This window comes from Lissotriton vulgaris, chromosome 6 (genome assembly GCF_964263255.1).
Source record: "Lissotriton vulgaris chromosome 6, aLisVul1.2, whole genome shotgun sequence".
Taxonomy (NCBI): Eukaryota; Metazoa; Chordata; class Amphibia; order Caudata; family Salamandridae; genus Lissotriton; species Lissotriton vulgaris.
The window spans coordinates 1,850,274,777-1,850,293,046 of NC_141694.1; the positions used below are offsets into that span (position 1 = coordinate 1,850,274,777).

An 18,270-nucleotide genomic window follows, 5' to 3' on the forward strand; every position below is an offset into this window, starting at 1 on the left:
TGCTCCCAACGCCAGCTGGGTCCTCTTGATCCACCTCCAAAATGTAGACCAACACGGTTGACTAGGCCCAAGCTAGAATGTGGCCTCCTGATCCTGACGCCACCAGTGCCAACTGACAACATGGATCTGTGCTGCTCTATGTTGACCCCAGCGCAATCTGGCCCATATAAACCATCTGGCTTGGACATGCTGCTCATCGCCTTTGACAGGCCTAGTGCGGAGTTGGACTTTGGTGAAGGTGCAATTACTTTTCCTACCAGATCTTTGACCTCTCTGACGAGATGGCCCATACCTACCAAGACAACTGGTACGAGGAGATGGGAGTTGCCAGTGGACTGGATAGAACTCCAGATTCTGGCCTGGTCTCTTCTCCAGGTTCTGCTATGGAGAAAAGCATGCCCTTCGCTATGGGGTGAGAATGGCAGATGGCAGTGGAGGTCCTTGACCTGCAGCTTCTCTCCATCCAGTTTGAGAGCAACGTCTTAACTGAGATGCTTAAGCCAGAGCTGTCCTCTTCTGAGCCCCTGCTGTCCTTCTTTGTTGCCTTCATGGACACTCTCCTTGGAACTTGGGTCCAAGCCCTGCACAAGTATTCCAGTTCACAGGATGATTGACTGCCACCACTGTTCCACTCCTGGGGACCTGCCTTTCCTCACCCAGCACCCAGCACCCAAGAGCTTGGTGGTGCAGGCTTCGACCGCCAAACTTCATCCCAGTGTGTTCCCTACTACTCCCCAAGACTGAAAATACAAAAGGCTGGACACTCTTCCAAAGAGAATCTTTATTTCTACCAACCTAGCAAGTCTATCCGGGGTCACTGTATGCCTTTTGGGCTGATACGCTCATACCTTGTGCAGCATGGGCATGCAAGTGCTACCCATAGTCTTGGAAGAGGCCAGAGTCATACTGAAACAGCCATTACTGATAGCAGCCATGAAGCAAAATTAATTCTCCATTTGGTGTGGGATGAATGTCACGGATTCACTCGGCATGACTATTGCCTCCACAGTGGCACTACACTGCCATTCCTGGCTCCTGTCAACTGGTTTCTCGTGGGATGTCCAGTCGGCATTGATGGACATGCTCTTCTTCAATGACGCTAGCCTGTTCAGTGATATGGTCGATTCAGCCCTGAGCCCTTAACGGGAGTATCCAGTTACCATCAGAACTTAAGGTTCCTCCCTGGTATTGCGCCCACCGCACTCCTCCTTTTGCCCTTTCTCTGGTTATGGTAAAGGTTCCCATCAGCAGCGTCAGTGCCAGCCATACTTCCAAGGCCTCCCAGTAATTGTCGATGTGGACACAGCTCCCACAGAGGACTTGGGGACCAACACCAGCTTGTCAAATGCCCCGCCCCTCTAGCATGCCGTTCACAGCACTGCACTTTCATGCTGTTGAAGGCAGAATCAAACATCTGTCCAAATGGCAGAGGATTTTTTCAGAAAAGTGGGTGCTTCAAAGTGTTCGAAGGGGTTACGCCTTTCCTTTAGTGGAACCCCGTCTGACTTTGCAACCTTCCCCAGAATAGCTAATACAGGGCCATCTCTTCTTTTGCCATCGGGACGTGTAGGTTCTGTTGGCCAAAGGAACAATCGAGAAGGTGTCTGCGCCAGAATTAGGAGGTGGTTGCTATTTCAGCTACTTTGCAGAGGTGTCTAACAAACTGTGATTGGACCAACGTCAAACTCCTGTTTCCTGGAGTTGACGGTGATGACTGATGCTTTGCTTCTGGGTTGGGGTGGCCACTTGGGAGATGTGGAGATCAGAGTACTCTGGTGTTCAGTGTAGTCCCCAGCTACACATCCGTCTTCTCGAGCCGAGGGAGATCTACGTGGCACTGAAAGTCTTCCTCCCATTCATCCATCAAAGAAAGGCTGGTTCAGCTGTTCACAGGGCAGTCTACTTCCATGTGGTATTACAACAAACTGGGTGGAGTGGGGTTGTAGACTCTGTGTCAGGAGGCCCTGTGACTTTGGACCTGGCTGGAGTGACAGGACATCTTCCGAGTCGTGCAGCACCTAGCGGGATCTTCTAACGCTAGTGTGCACAAACTGAGCTGCTAATGCCTTGAGTAACATGAATGACGTCTACTACCAGAGGTTGTGCAAGGCCCCTTCCAAGAAGGGGATGAAACGTTGGATCGATCTATTTGCCAAAGATGAGAGTGGGTCATGTCAGCCGTGCTGCACGTTGGAGTTTATAAAGAGGCTCTCGCTCGGAGTCTCATTCCATTTAGATTAGAACTCACGACTCCTGTACGCCTTTGCCCAGAATTCTCATGAAGATCGGGACCGACCAGTCTCAAGTCAATCTAGTGGCTGCAGGCTGGGCAAGGAGAGTTTGCTATCCTGAGCTTGAGCATTTTTCCGACGATCAGGCTGCCTTTTTGGGAGGACCTTCTGTCACACCAGAACCTATGCACACTCCATGTTCATGTGTGGAGATGGAGCGTAGACAGTTGAATGCCTTTGCTCTGTCTCCTGAGATCTGCGATATTATTCTGACAGCAGGTCGTCCCTCAACAAAGACTGTATACACCTGCCCTTTTGAAAAATGTATAGCTTGGTGCTCCTACATGGTGGCCCACTTTCGGCCACGTCAGAGATTTTGCTGTTTGTACAAATCCTATCCCAGCACAGACTTGCCATGGTCATCGTTAAAGGTTACCTTTTGGGCACTTCTGCTTTTTGCGGTCGCTGTATCAGCCCTCCCTGTTAATGCTGCCTTTTGTGACACGTTTTCTTAGAGGCTTGTAACATTTGTCCCCCTCCTACCTCTTCATCATGCCCCAAGGGGACCTTAATTTAGTGTAGACGTACCTCATGCGCTCATCATTTAAGCCTCTGCATAGTTGTCTGCTCAGACTTCTGACTTGAAGCTCTTGTAGTTAACCCTCCGTACACCAGATTTTACCCAAACTGATCTTTGAAACACATGCTTTTTTCTGCTGGAGGTTGTCACTTCCTGTCATATCGGCCAGAACAACATGCTAAAGAGGAGAGACTCCACTGCCTAGTCCCAAGTTGAGCTCTCTTTCTACACCGATTGCACCAAAGAATATCCGGTAGATGATCAGCTCTTCATTGAAGCGAAAAAAGGGCAAGCCGGTGCAGAAACGGACGGTCTCTCGATGGATTGTACTCTATAAAAATTTGGTACTCATTAGCTAAACATCAGCATTCGGGGGGCTAGCATAGCCATTCCACCAGGGCCAAAGCCGCTACTAGTGCTTTAGCATGTGGGGTACCTGTCCGGTACTTTTCCCAAGCTGTGTCATTCCACCCATTCATGAAGCACCATTGTTTGGACGGCCAGGTCCGTCAGGGTAGGCGTTTTCAGGGGAGGTATTGCTTGGGTACCTATTCTAAGGTGGGTAACCTTTGGTTAGAATTCTCTATTAGAACAACAACTCATTTACCTTTTGTAATGCTTTTTCTGATAGACTCTTTCAAACCTCAGATTACTCACATACTCTTCCACCCTCCTCTTTCTGCAAAAAGTGCTCTTCACCCTAACATCCTATTATATTCTGCTCACTGGTTACATACAGAGTCTAACGTAGGGCTACGCTTTTGGCACGGAAATGGTCATGAAAGAAACTGAAGGCACTGCGCACATCACTTTGACACACCCAACGCTGAGCTGATAGACATCACCACTTACCGCCACATAGAGGTACTGCTCACGATTTTCCAGATCCAGTCTGACATCTGGGGAATATTCTACGGCGGGGAATTTGTGGTTAGATAGTCTCGAACAGAAACCGCATCACTGGAGGTAAGCAGCCTTTTCTTTTAGAGCAGAAGATTGGGGACATGCAGTTTTTTAAGTTGACTGATTTAAATGAATGTAATTCAAGTTTTATTTCATACTGTAAAAAGAGACCTCTTTTTATTTTATTTTGTACAAGGGTGAATTAAAAAGTGGGATAGTGCCTACACCACAAGTTTCTGAGAGCAGTTAGTACAAGCAAGTAATTGGTTTCCTCTTTTTTTTCTCTGCCAAAAAATTCTGAGGTGCTGCTCAGGTGGAGTTGTATGCATGCATGCCATTGCTACAGTCATCGCCTACACATTTTTATTTATGCCTGGTCTTGACAGTAGGATTCCTCAGTACCTTTCTTGTACCCACAGGAGACACAGCAAATCCCAGTTGGAGAAGTGCAGTTGGAGGTATCACTTTCAAATGAACAAAAAGTTAAAGTCACAATACTTACATCTGACCAGACGGAAGAAGTACTGGAGGTAGGTGAAAAATGTATCTGGCAGCTCTGCAATAAAGGTGACTTCCTACCATAGATGAAGCAGACCCTCACCGATGTAGTGCTGTCCTCTGAATGTAGGCTTCAGAAGCTCTTATTTGACTGGATTCATCCAAATCATCCAAAGCGATTGGGTATATTAACGCAGTGCAGACCTTGCGCAGAGGAGCAGATGGTTGCTTTACAGAGAATATATTTTTGCAGCAGGACCACCATGAACACATCTGGAAGTGTTATTTTGTATTATCAATGTGGTGATAAGTGCACAGTCAGGGTGTTTGTAACAGTGGTACACTGAAGATTGGTAATGATCTGCCAAAGACAATGAACTCGCACACAGAACATACTTACATATTGAGGATATCATATGTAGTGTATTTACATACTGGGAGCACTGCACATAGGGAATATTTACGTAGTTGTGTTTTCTACTCTTGAAAGCCATTACATTCCCGCTTCAGTGCACAGAAGCAAGAACATTGACATAGTATTATATAATGCAATAATTAGCCGCTATATCAACACTACTACAAGCTCTGTACATGAACTGTAATCCTAACTCTACCACTCGCTGCAACATTTACACGCACTAATCCAAAGCTTAATGTTACCCCTTATTCTAATTGTAAACCCAAACCTACCAGTCGCGATATATTTAACCCTGTATGTAAGCCTCCTATTTACCCTAAAATCCCTAAACTTGACCCTACCTTTAATCCGGAGTGGTGCCATTTACATACCATGAACACTGCATGTACATCATTTTTACATAGTAAAAATAATACATGGTGTGGCACAAAGTACAGTGTGGTGTGTAGGTTCTGGTTCAGACCATATTACAGAAATAAGTCTATCGTGAGGAGGGAGACGGAAATATGTAATTATGGTGGTGTTAGACAGCAAATTTTACAAATACGCTCCATCAAATGTTTAGAGGGCTTTTTTTTTAAGTTTTAGTTTTTATTATATCAAACACATTTACTTCTTTTGTGGCCTTGCCTCTTTGTTTGACATAGAAGGTCCAATAATTTTTCACTATTCCATTCCTGTGCTTTCAGCGCGAGCCTGAAAAGAGGCCATGCATACATTGACATCTCTTCAGATTTCTACTTAACTAGGTGTGTTCCGCCTCTGTTTAGGGCTGGTTTGTTTTCAGGAGCTCTGCAATCAAGATCTCTAGGTCACAGATGAGTAGATTATAAAGTTGGCTTCTTTTCTTTGTCCATCTAGCGACGTGCTTTGATGTTGCCGTGTGAGTGATTGTCACATTCAAAAATGTTTAATGCAAGTGGGAACATGAGTTGTGACAAAATACAGTATTGATAATTTGCATTTCTGTAGCTCACAATCTACCAAGGTAGCTGGATACAGCTCCTATGTTTAGAGCAAGGTCACATCGATGCTGTTGCTATGTTAAGAGTAAGTATACGGGTTCCTTCCTACATAAACTCTGGATGAGAGCCAAGAAGTTAGGGTTTTCAATAGCCTGTTATCGATGAACACCAGTCGTCCTTTATAGTTTGGTTCGTCTGGGGGTCAAGTCGTCCGGTGAGTCTTTTGTTCGTGAAAGTACAGCAGGTTCGTTTAGAAAGCACGTTTGCTTGGAGCGTTCAACCTGTTCCCTGAAATACAGCAGGTGTTTTGTTAGATATGTACTTACTGGGTGTCCCTTGAAGACTTTTTTGACCTTCTTCTACGTGGACCTCATGAGACAAGGGGTTAAAGCACTCACAGGTCTTAATTTTCATTTTAGTTCTCATTGTCTTGAAATTCAAGCACGTAAAGGGAACAGCCGCTAGATCATGAGTGATTGAAGACCTTTTCTTGTACTCCTCATTACAGAAAAAGAAATTGTGCTTTGGTCGCTGGACACCACTTGACCAGTGGTGTAAGAAAAGTATTGTGCCTCAATCTAAAGGTGGTAACTTAGATTATGTTTTACTATTTGCCACGAAGATCCAGTAATTCTGTTCCAATCACCTGGAGAGACAGCAGACAATCGCGGAATTAATTTGAAAACCTTATGACAAATCCTGTTCTCTGCCGTATAACTGGTAGCGTCAACAGATTCATTTTGCAGCTCAGATATACATAAGACTTGAGGTCAACATCGCCCCTCCCCAGCCCTTCTCTAAAGCCTTTGATTGGGCAGAAGATTTTAGTCCATATACTAAGTAGTTCCTTTGCCCCTGTCATTGCCATTGGATGGTGCTCTGCTGCTTAAGCTCTAAGGAGTATTAAGTGTTTTCTCTCGAGGGAGATGGCCACTTTGTCTCCCCCTTGCTGCGAGTGGTAGTATTTTTATCCTAGTCCTTTTCAATGTCTACTCAGTTTCTGAGCATGGCAGGCGGACCTTGACCACAGGACCACTATAATGCCTTATACTCCCTTACCTTAGGATAGGTGGGTACAGAAAAAAGCTCCCTCCCTTAGGGCAGGGTTATGACTTATGTACAAATTTCCCCTCTCAACATTGGGCCGGGTGGTGTTTTGAACCTTTTTATCCCCTTTTTCTACTTCAACAGTTTGGTTCTGAGGGGGCCACAGTGTGGTAGCTATAAGCTGCCAGATATGATTTTCCTCTACCCTCTGTAACAAGACAGGAAGTATGCCCTCAGTTATCTCCTCAGTGCTGCTAGACCAGGCCTGTGAGGGAGAAAATTATTCCCCCCCGCACCCTCCCGGCCACTTTTGAGCACAGCAAAGGTAGACTGATTTGGCATCCTTAGGCCCAGCCAGGTTGGGGTAGTGTGTTTGGAGGTGTGGCAATTTGAATTTGCGGTGAGCAGTATGCCTAAATGAGTCCATGGGAAGGGGAGCCTAAATTGGTGCAGTTGGAGAGGTGTGCCTAGCCCCAGGCTCTCCTGCGCAATTGCTTTTTAGTTTGTGCTGTTTTTGAAGAGTCTGCTTGATGCTGAGGAGCCATTCTTTGGCTTAGAGACTTTCGGTGTCAAAACAGTTGTCAGTGTGCAGTTTCTAAATGAGCTCTGAAGATTCATCTGAAACCAGTGGTGAAAAGAATCTGAGGTGGTGCCTGTTTCCTGGCACACTGTGGATGCCAGGAGATGTGTCGCTAGTCACATTGAATCCCAAAGCAGTTATTCAAAGAAGAATAAATTGCCCAGCCACAGCGGAAGTGTGGTTTAGTGCACCCCATGCTGAAAACATGGTGCATGTTTCTCTCTTGTTGCACAAAGTGAAAGCATTTCTCTTGAAGGACACAATGGAAAAGTACCTGTGCACCAAGAAGGTCAAGAGGTGTATTCATTCTAATCCTTGATTTCCAAAAGGGGCGAATCACTCACCCCATCTTCCACCTCTCCATATATATGTTATGCAACCACTTCAAAATGATGACTGCATAAGGCCAATCTGCTGTTGCAGATTGGATTGTGATGCACGTGTATATAGAAGACTGACTGGACTTTTATATAGCTTACTCGTCGTTAATTGGGGAGCCTTTTGGGCCTTTGCATGTTCCAATCCTGGTCGCTATTGACTCCCTTAGAGTCCGTAAACTTCAAATTCTTTCAATTGAAGAGCCTTTGATACAAGTACTCAAGGACCGTGCAGTGTTGGTGTAAATCAATCTCTTGACTTACCATATTTTTCCCAAAGCCTAAATCTTCTGCTGAAAGAGTTTTACATACTCTAGATGACCAAAGGGCCATCATGTACTGTACGGACAATTCTCAGTTCAATTAGGAAGACCATAGAAATTGCTGTCTAGTTAATCCTGTCTCAAATGCAGGTCTAGCGAGCTTGATAGATAAATGCAATAAGTAATGTTATGCTATAGGCAAGCGTACACTACACACCATTCTTACAATACATTCCACGCGTAAGGATGGGGGAACAATAGCGTTAATATGGAACATCCAATTCGCAGCCAAACCTAAAGCTGCCTCTTGGTCTTCTGATCGCACATTCACTGAACACTGTTGGCTTCCATGCATGTCATGATTGTAGGTTGGACAAACTGTGCTTAAAGTTTGTATTCCACTCTTCTTTCGCCTTTACTGGCATTGTCACCGCTTTAGGGATCTGGCCACTGCTTTTTAGTCCATGCAGACTAAACTTGGTAGTTGTTTACGAGTCACTAGATCTGTTGTGAGCTCCATCCCTCTGCTCCCAATGCACCAGGACAAACACTCAAGTTAAGATATTTTTTCCCCCTTTCTGCCATGGATGTTAGATTACAATCTCTGGTACTGACTATGTATCTTCGGCGCCAGCTACCAGGACTTCAACCACAGCAAAGGTTAACAATCCTACAGACAATGGCTATGTTCAGTGCCAGCAATTGGAATCTTTGATATTAGAAACAATGGATATTTGCTCGACCATGACTGAGCAGGCTTACGGAGTGGCATTGAGACTGGCCCTTTGAGCAATTGAGTCGTATTTGGGGCATGACTTTAGGTGGGGGGGAGGGCGATGGAGTTACCAAGAGAACACGAACACCCTTCTAATTCTGCCAAATTCTACTGAGGTGATCAACTTAGGATGTGCAACGTTTGCTTGTCAACTTAACACAATGAAGCTGTATGCAAAGTGTTAAGATGCAATAAGACCATCTGGCACTGATGTGAGTGTCCCTGAGCACACCATAAAATGCAGCAGCAAGGGTCGCTGGAGACACTGCATCTGTTCGAGTGGAAGGGAAAGAAGCAAACCCATCGGGCCATCAGATGGCAGAAGGGGTAACATGGCCCAGCGGTCTGATCTTCTGATGCCTCTGAGTTGGAGTTCGGGGATCAGGAACTTGTGGAATGCAGAGCACCGATCCCTGGATAAAGACCACAACCATAGCCCTTGTTCCACTTCCTGTTCCATGAGTCTACCCGAGGTGTTTGAGCCTCGAAATGCCCACTAGTCTAGGTTGAATACCACTCCCTTTAGAGTCTGGCATCGACCCCTGTGCCTTGCCTAAAAAGGCACCGACCCTTGTTTTCTGCTCTCATGTTTGACACCTTTCGACCCCCTAGAGGCTGCCTTGGCCCCAATCAAGCCTCCAGTTAGGGGCCATTGCACAGCGACACCCGTCCAAGCTGCCCCGACCTGCAAGACCTTGAAAAACCTATGTTCGAGGCATATGAGTTGCAGATTGTACACGTAGCATTAGATCGCCACCTGGTGTTGGGTTCGGATGATTGCATGTTGTTGTCGTCTTGGAAGAAGTCTTTGTAGTCATGAGATAGGTGACTCCTCTCTTGGACGAAAGTGCGCATGAGCAACGGCTCCATCCTTGGATTGTTTTTTTCCGCCACTGGGTTCGGGTGCAACTTTTCCGCTCCAGTTCGAAAATCTACTTTTCAAAGACTTCGACGCGCAAAACTTTCTAAAAACAAACTTTGACTTCAATATGCCTCATCACTTCGATTCCGATCGTCCACGCGGGCCGTCGGGCCTACCCACGCGGTGAGGCCTACACCTCATGGAAAGGACACAATTCAAAAGATGCCCCGGGTGTGGAGCAAAATTTCCACACAGCGACCATCACGAGGTGTGTAACCTGTGTTTTTCACTGGAACACGACGAGTCGAGCTGCACAGCTTGTGCATCCTTTCAATCCAAGAAGACCATTCGAGATCGGAGGGCCCGTCGACGCATAATGCAGAGATCACCTCCGGAACAGGTGGATATCTTCGACGAAGGTCCATGTGTTCCCGAGGAAGATTCTGATGATCTCCAGATCGTATCTGACTCAGATGACTCGGATGACTCCATACCATCAGGTCACCGCGTGAGTACGACAGCCCCTACCCCAGCCCCACCACCTAAACCAAAGACTACTGTCAAAACTCTGCCTTCGGGGCCCAGTCGAGACCGAGACATTGCTTCGAAAGCCCTGCCATTGAGCCCGGCTCCGAAGAAAATATTAAAGCCTTCCGGTAGCTACATACCGAGCAAATCGCACGTGCCTATACAACCAGCTCCCTCGGCACCGAAACCGGTCCCGGTTCCGAAAAAGACCCAGAAGCCATTGACTCCTAAAGACAATATGGCACCAAAACCAATGAAGCCTGTTTCCGACTCTTCCAAGCCGACCAAAACAGCTTCCAGTCCAAAATCTTCGGTGCCAAAACCTACAAAGCCTGCTACCGATGCCTCCAAGCCCTCGAACCAAGCCTCAGCGCCGAAAACGATACATTTGGTGCCGAAAACTACGCCAAAGGACTATACAACAACTCCTAAGACTAAAGACAAGCAGAAACCAGGCCCGGAGCCGAAAAAATTGGCGCCGAAAGCAATTTCTGAAAAAGTTCTTTTTCGACCTGATCCTTTGCAAAAAAGGATATATATAGACCCAGAAACCGGACCGGTTTCCACCACACCACACAGGAAGAGAAAGTCAGATGCAGCACCTACACCTCCAGTGCCTGTCAAGAAGGACGACTCTGCCACATCTCCTATGCACCCTTCTCCTGTATTTCCCTCTCTTGCTGTCCCTTCAAACATTTCACCTCAAAATTCTCTTCTTCATTCTCCACAACATACACCACCTCATGATGCTGATGATGATCAGTATAGCATGGGGGGAGGGAAAGACCCAGATGACCCTTTTCCCTACCCAACAGGTTCACCAGACTGGGAGTATCCAAACCCACAGGATCTACCAGATATTCCTGACCCACATATATATCCATCTAAACCTTCTCCTCCAGAAGACAATATTGGGTTTGGACACTTAATTAATAGGGCTACCATCTATCACAATGTCCCCATGCATTCAGATGAGGCAGAAGAGGATTTTTTACCAGACACTTTTGAACATTCCCAAAAATCTGTGCAAATACTGCCAATGATTAAAGGAGTTATTAAACATGCCCCAGAAGTGTTTAAAGATCCTGTATGTGCTAGAATCATAAACCCAAGGATAGAAAAAAAGTACAGAGCAGCTCCTGGGGATCCTTCTTACATTACGGTACAGCTACCCTTAGACTTCCTAGTAGTTTTAAACACTAGGAAAAGAGCAAATTCACAAACATCCGGAGAAGCACCACCTCCCGATAATCCAAAATCATAGATGCTTCAGGGAAAAGAATAGCTGCCCAAGCTAGGAATACATGGCGCATTGCTAACACACAGGCCCTCCTCGTAAGATATGATAGGGCTCACTATGATCAGCTAGAGAAGCTACTACAACATCTACCGGACCAATATAAGACACAAGCAGATGACCTCATACAGGAGGGTAAGCTTATATCTAACGCCTCCATTAAATGCGCACTAGATGTAGCAGACACTGCATCCAGGGCAATAAACGCCAGTGTCCTTCTTAGACCTCACGTGTGGCTACGCATTTTAGGATTTAAGCAAGAGGTACAGACTACTATCTTAAATCAACCATTCAACCATCAGCAGTTGTTTGGTCCAGAAGTAGACAAGACTCTTGAAAAAATGAAAAAAAGACACTTACACAGCCAAGTCTATGGGAGCTTTGCAGTCCACCCAAGCAAGAGGTTCCTTTTGTCGCTCCTTTTACAGAGGAGGCTCCAAACAAGCTGGAGCAGACAATTCAGCTTCCTTTCAAACTAATACACAATCATCCTATAATAAAGGATACTTTAGAGGGGGCTACAGAGGTAATAACAATAAGGGAAGAGGTCGAGGTAACAACAGCAATCGATCCTCTTCCACCTCTAAACAGTGACTTCCTTCAATTCCCCCAACAGCCTACCACTCCTGTAGGGGGGAGATTAACACAGTTCCTACCTGTCTGGAATTCCATCACAACAGACAAGTGGGTAAGACAGATTATCCAGTATGGTTACTGCCTAGAGCTTACAGCTACCCCTCCAAATATGCCACCCAGACAGCGTCCAATGTCTAAAGCTGCCCCAACAAGAGGTTCTCTCATTGCTGCAAAAAGATGCAATAGAGCTAGTTCCATTGCAACATCAAGGAACAGGGGTCTATTCTCTCTACATCCTAATACCCAAAAAGGATGGGACACAGACCAATTCTAGATTTGAGGCCTCTCAATCTGTATATACACTCAGATCATTTTCACATGATCACTTTACAACAAGTGCTTCCATTATCGCAACAAGGCGATTTTCCTCACTACACTAGACCTCAAAGACGCCTACTTTCACATTACCATATATCCTTCCCACAGGAAGTATCTCAGGTTTGTGCTAGAAGGACAACACTATCAATTCAAAGTCCTTCCATTCGGGGTAACAACATCACCAAAGAGTGTTCACAAAGTGCTTAGCAGTAGTAGCAGCACATCCCAGAAGACAACATATCCATGTCTTCCCTTACTTAGACGATTGGCTCATAAAGGCCAAGTCATTCAACCAGTGTGTTCAACACACATCTCACACAATTCAGACACTGCACAACTTGGGGTTTACAATAAACCACACCAAGTCACATATACAGCCCTCATGTACATCAATACCTAGGGGCTACCATAAACACCAATACAGCTCTAGCTTATCCCAGTCCAGCCAGGCTACAGAGCATTCAAGCCTTAGTCACAAGGTTTCAAAACCAACACTCTCTCCCAGCCAGAGTGTTCATGCAACTAATAGGCATGATGGCATCTTGCATTTTTATTGTACCATATGCAAGACTGCAAATGCGTCCATTGCAGAAATGTGTAGCACATCAGTGGAATCCGGCACAGGGACAACTGACAGACCTGGTGTTAGTAGACAGCCGCACACATCGCACTCAGCAGTGGTGGAACACCAAAAACGTATCCAGAGGGCGGCCGTTCCTCGAGCCTGTTCCACAAATAGTACTGACAACAGTCCCATCCCTGACAGGATAGGGAGCACATCTGCTCCACCACACAACTCCGGGAACATGGACTGCTCAACAAAAGGTGCTTCACATCAATCGCCTAGAGTTGCTGGCGATTTTTCCTGGCACTAAAGTCCTTCCAAGTACACATACAGAACAAAGCTGTCTTAATCCGGACGGACAACATGACAGCCATGTACTACATACAGAAACAAGGAGGCACACATTCCCTGCAACTGTCCCAGCTCGCACAAAACATTTGGAGATGGGCCATTCCACAAAAGATATATCTGCTTGCAGAACACCTTCCAGGAGGTCACAATCAGATAGCCAATCTGTTAAGTCGACAGACGCAACAGATTCACGAATGGGAACTACATCTGCAAGTTCTTCAACCATTCTTTCACAAGTGGGGTCATCCAGAGATATCAAAAGATAAAGAGGGAAGCTACCCTTTTAACAGGAAAAGGATTGAGTCAACAATCTTATGAAAACAAAAAACTCCTCCTGAGTTTGGCAAATGATTAGTGATGCTGGATTCCCATGGGGGCCATTTGCATCAGTGAGAGGGATTTAAATATTGCGTAGGTTACCAGATTTACAACTTAATATGTATCAAACCACAAGATAGCATGAAAACATTGCATACACAAAAGTTAAAAGTTTCATTCATTTATTCAAATAATTTAAAAATAACACATTATTTCATAAAAACAATCTTGTGCATATTCGACTTTGCTGTTAGTCAGCTTTAAAAAAAACTCAAAAAAAAAAAAAATGCTGTTTAAGCATTGTTACACAAGTCTACATATACATCATATTTATTATACAAAAAGAACAAACTGTCGACAGGCGTTTCGGTGCCTCAAATAATCTTGCACCTTCTTCAGGACTTGTTCATTTAAATCATATCTATAAAAAACATATCACAATGCATTTCATTAGGTCCAATATTTAATCTAACAATTCCACATTGATTCATTAACATTTTAGCTAGTCTCCTAATATTGGGTAACCCCGCCATTTTGTAATCCAGATCTATTCCCTGCGTCCCCTGTATTACTATGTTCCCACACCGTAGTATTACTGAGAGGGAAGACCTAACTAGCGTGGTATATTTTTATCGCTAGGATGCGGTGTCATCAATTTACTTTTATCAGACACAAGTGGGCTGTATATAAAGGTAAAGAAGGGCCGTCAGATTTTCGTCCCTTCTTTATTATAGAGTCCCACCCTCGGGTACCTCTATGTTCTTACCCAGGTTTGTATTTTCTTCCTGGCACTACCTTCTCGGTCTTTTGAGCAGGTTCTCTTCCGCTCTTATGTTCTCCTAATGAAGTTTTGTTTGCTTTCCTCTTTCTTATTCTAGGAGAAAATGCACCTTATTTTTAGTTACCCTGTTTCTTTGGGCTCTTTTCACCATTTGACATAATATAATCCTATTTTTTACCTTATATGTCAGTTTTGTTGGTACTGCACCCGGGTTGACCAACTTCAATCCTATCATAACAGAAAAACATCTCTTTTTGTAAGGAGTTGCCTTTTTATCACTCACTATGGTTATTCTCCAATGTCTCATAGCCTTCTCTCCCTGTTTGTCTTAAAAGAAAGGGCTTACCGGTCCTATTTTCTTGGTGTTTTAAAGAGTTGGAAGGACGCCTCTGGGAGCTACCCGTCGCTGTTCTTCTCACCACTTTGTCTACAAGATAATTTATGTTTTAGACTCTCTGGGCTTTAGTTCCCTTCTAATTATCCTTACCCGCTGTCCTAAAGATCTTACCTTCTTAGCGAAAAGACCTGCTTTAAACTTGATTTCCTCCTTTTTTCTTTAGTGTGAAATCAAGAGTCACTCCATTGGGCTTTTATAAATTAGCTGCCAACTCTAGAAAAGCAACAAACAGTATCTAAATTTACTGTTGAAGCAGTGTTATATACCTGCTGCCTAATGTCAATTTTAGGTAACAAACCCCTCTCTTTCTTACTTGTTTAGGGTAGCTGAGCTGCGTGGCGTCCTCCTCCTTGCCGGGCTGTTAGGTAATGATTTAAACTCTCAGTGTGTCTGGTATAAGTACTCTCACTAATTGTCTAATTGCTGGCACCGGGTCGCCCTGTTGAGCTCTAGCGGTGTGTACCTAGGAGTTTGATGTCCTTAGCGTGGTCGCCATCTTGTAACGGGTTAAGTACCCTTTCTTTATATTGTTGAATCACCTATTTGTTATTTATTGAGCTGGCTTTCGATCATATCTCATTGGTCATTATTTATCGTACTATTTATTTTTCATTAGGACTCTGATGTGAGAAAACGAAGACATGTGCCGTCATTTCTTCGAATTCTCACTATTGTTTGTTTTGCACTCGGTGCGAGTGCGTCAATTTGTATTGGCCTCTTGGTTGCTCTATTGTGGACATTCTAATTCAATTCCTCATTTTGTTCACTGTGATGCGGCGTCCCCTCATGCCATCCTTGGTCCGCGTCACTTCAGCCCTTTGTGCAATGCGGAAGTCCCAGCCAGAGCGTCCATAGCAACAGCCCGACCCACCAAAAGTCCAACCCTCTGTCCTCTGTTCCAGGACCCAATCCGGAACGGCGGACACCCGGAAGCACACCCTCCCGACCCCGGAAGTACCTCCCCCTCGCGAGACCCGGACACTGGAAAAGCCGGAACCAGGAAACAGTCAGACGTCGGATTGAGCTTGTGGCAGGAGACCCCGACCGGAGCGGCGAAGGAGAAGGCGACCGAAGAGGAAGAAGATTGGTCCGAAGATTGGTGGAGTCCACCGGAGGTTGCTGGGGAGCGGCCACAACTCAACTTGGAGAGTTGCGGCGGAGCGGGTGAGTGAATCGGAATCACCCTTGTAGCACATTAGGTGCAGTGTAAATAACTCCTTTGTGTAGATAACCCCTTAGGATCACGTCGTCACCCGTAGCACTGTGTAGATATTGTGAAGCACCAGTTCACGTTGTAAATAAACCCTCGCCCCTTCACGTCCCGCCACTCGGCACCCCTCCTGCATCTCGATACCCGGCTTGTGTCCCGTACCTACCCCGACCCTACCGTCCCCTCCTCACTTTCGTCTTCCTACCCCTCACGGACCCAGGTGTTGGTAACAGGGATCCGACGAGAGAAGTCCGGCAGGACTAACGGCTCCTTTCTTTTGTTTCTTTGTTTCCCCTCCCGGTACCTCCGAGGACATCCCCAAGACCGGAACTCCGGAAGAACCAGCTGGGCACGTGTCCTGAACCCGGACCATCCTTCCAACCGAGGAGCTGTGGATTTATTTTGTTGAACATTCGAGACTGATACTTACCCTGTTTAACCAGAGGTTTAGAAATAAAAACAAACATTGCCCACTATATACGGCCTCCGCGCTTGGTATTCCGGTCCGCCACACCCCCACGTCCACATTCACCATTTCTGTGCCTTCAATCTTGTTCACCATTTCTATGCCTTTATTCCTGATGTTAAGAGTCTGCCGGACCTTTTAAGTGGCCGCCATTTTGAATAGGGAAACTATCGGATTGTTTGTTTAATGCTTTACAGTATTCTCACGATCTCTGATTTTGTTTGCTACGATTTATTATCAACAGCACACAATTTATGTGCGCTCCTCTACGCAATATTTAAATCCCTCTCACTGATGCAAACGGCCCCCATTTGAATCCAGCATCACTAATCCTTTGCCAAACTCAGGAGGAGTTTTTTGTTTTCATAAGGTCATCCAGAGATAGACCTCTTTGCCACACACGAAAAAGCAAAATGCCCAACCTTCGCCGCCAGGTTTTCACACCCGTTGTCCAAGGGCAATGCGATATGGATGAACTGGTCAGGCAGATTTGCGTACACTTTTCCGCCAACGCCACTAATACCACTAGTGGTACGCAAGCTCAGACAACAGTCTCTCAAACTGATTCTGGTAGCTCCCACATGGGCACGCCAACCGTGGTTCACCCCACTGCGAGAACTCGCTCTAGTTCCACACCAAAAATTGTCTCTCACACCATCGATGTTAACGCAGAACCATGGAGACATCAGGCATCCAGATCCAAATCAACTGAATCTGGCGATCTGGCTCCTGAAGTCTTAGAGTTTGGTTACCTTAACCTGCCACCAGACTGTATGAATATCATTAAAGAAGCCAGAATACCTACTACTAGAGCTTGCTATGCTGCTAAATGGAAAAGATTTGACATTTACTGCAATAATAATCAAATTGATCCCTTAGATGCTTCCATCCAAAATATTATCTGTTACCTTCTACATTTACAAAGATGTAATCTAGCTTATTCATCTATACGTTTACATCTTGCAGCCATTGCCGCATATCTGTAAAACAGACAACATATGTCGTTGTTTAGAGTACCAGCAATAAAAGCTTTTATGGAAGGATTAAAAAGAATTATTCCTCCTAGGTTATCACCCTCTCCAGAGTGGAACCTAAACATTGTTCTTACAAGGCTCATGGGACCCCCTTTTGAACTTTTACATAAATGTGAACTACAATTTCTCACATGGAAAACAGCTTTCCTTGTTGCTATTACCTCTCTTAGGAGAGTTAGTGAAATTCAAGCTTTCACTATACAAGAACCTTTCTTACAATTACACCGTAGCAAAGTGGTTCTAAGAACTAATCCTAAATTCCTTCCTAAAGTAATTACTCCTTTTCATCTAAGCAGTTGAGTTACCAGTGTGTTTTTCAAAACCCAGACTCTGTAGCAGAAAGAGCTTTACACACACTAGATGTCAAAAGAGCTCTTCTCTATTACATAGATAGAACCAAGTCCTTTTGCAAAACAGAGCAACTATTTGTAGCCTTGTCTCCACCATATAAAGGCAATCCCATTTTTAAAATCAGGCATTGCACGGTGGATTGTTAAATGAATACAAGTATGCTATCACAAAGCAAAACGCACATTAACAGTTCCTCCTAGAGCGCACTCCACACACAAACTAGGAGCCTCTATGGCTTTCTTAGGAAACATTCCTCCAGAAGACATATGCAAGGTAGCAACATGGTCTACAACACGCACCTTCACTAAACACTATTGTGTTGATGTGCAAGCCAAGCAGCAAGCTGCAGTAGGCCAAGCTGCCCTTCAAACTACTGAAACAGACACAGGTGACTCTGTTCTTGGCATGTAGAGCTGCAGAGTTGTACATGCCCTCCCGCCTCCCCGGGGCCTGTGACTGTTCCAGTTTTATCTTAATTAGATATACATGCATTGACATACTTTCTTCTTTCTACTAACT

The 18,270-nt window shown here is 45.2% G+C and overlaps 1 protein-coding gene across 2 annotated transcripts in view; it reads left to right on the plus strand.

The window, feature by feature from the left end:
• SNX17 (sorting nexin 17) overlaps positions 1 to 18,270 on the plus strand; it is a 214,892-nt gene that overhangs the window by 128,241 nt on the left and 68,381 nt on the right. For both annotated transcript variants that reach the window (XM_086928164.1, XM_086928165.1), the window contains exon 5: positions 4,134 to 4,244. In XM_086928164.1, coding sequence (XP_086784290.1) covers positions 4,134 to 4,244 — 111 coding nt within the window. The remainder of the gene's footprint in view (positions 1 to 4,133; positions 4,245 to 18,270) is intronic.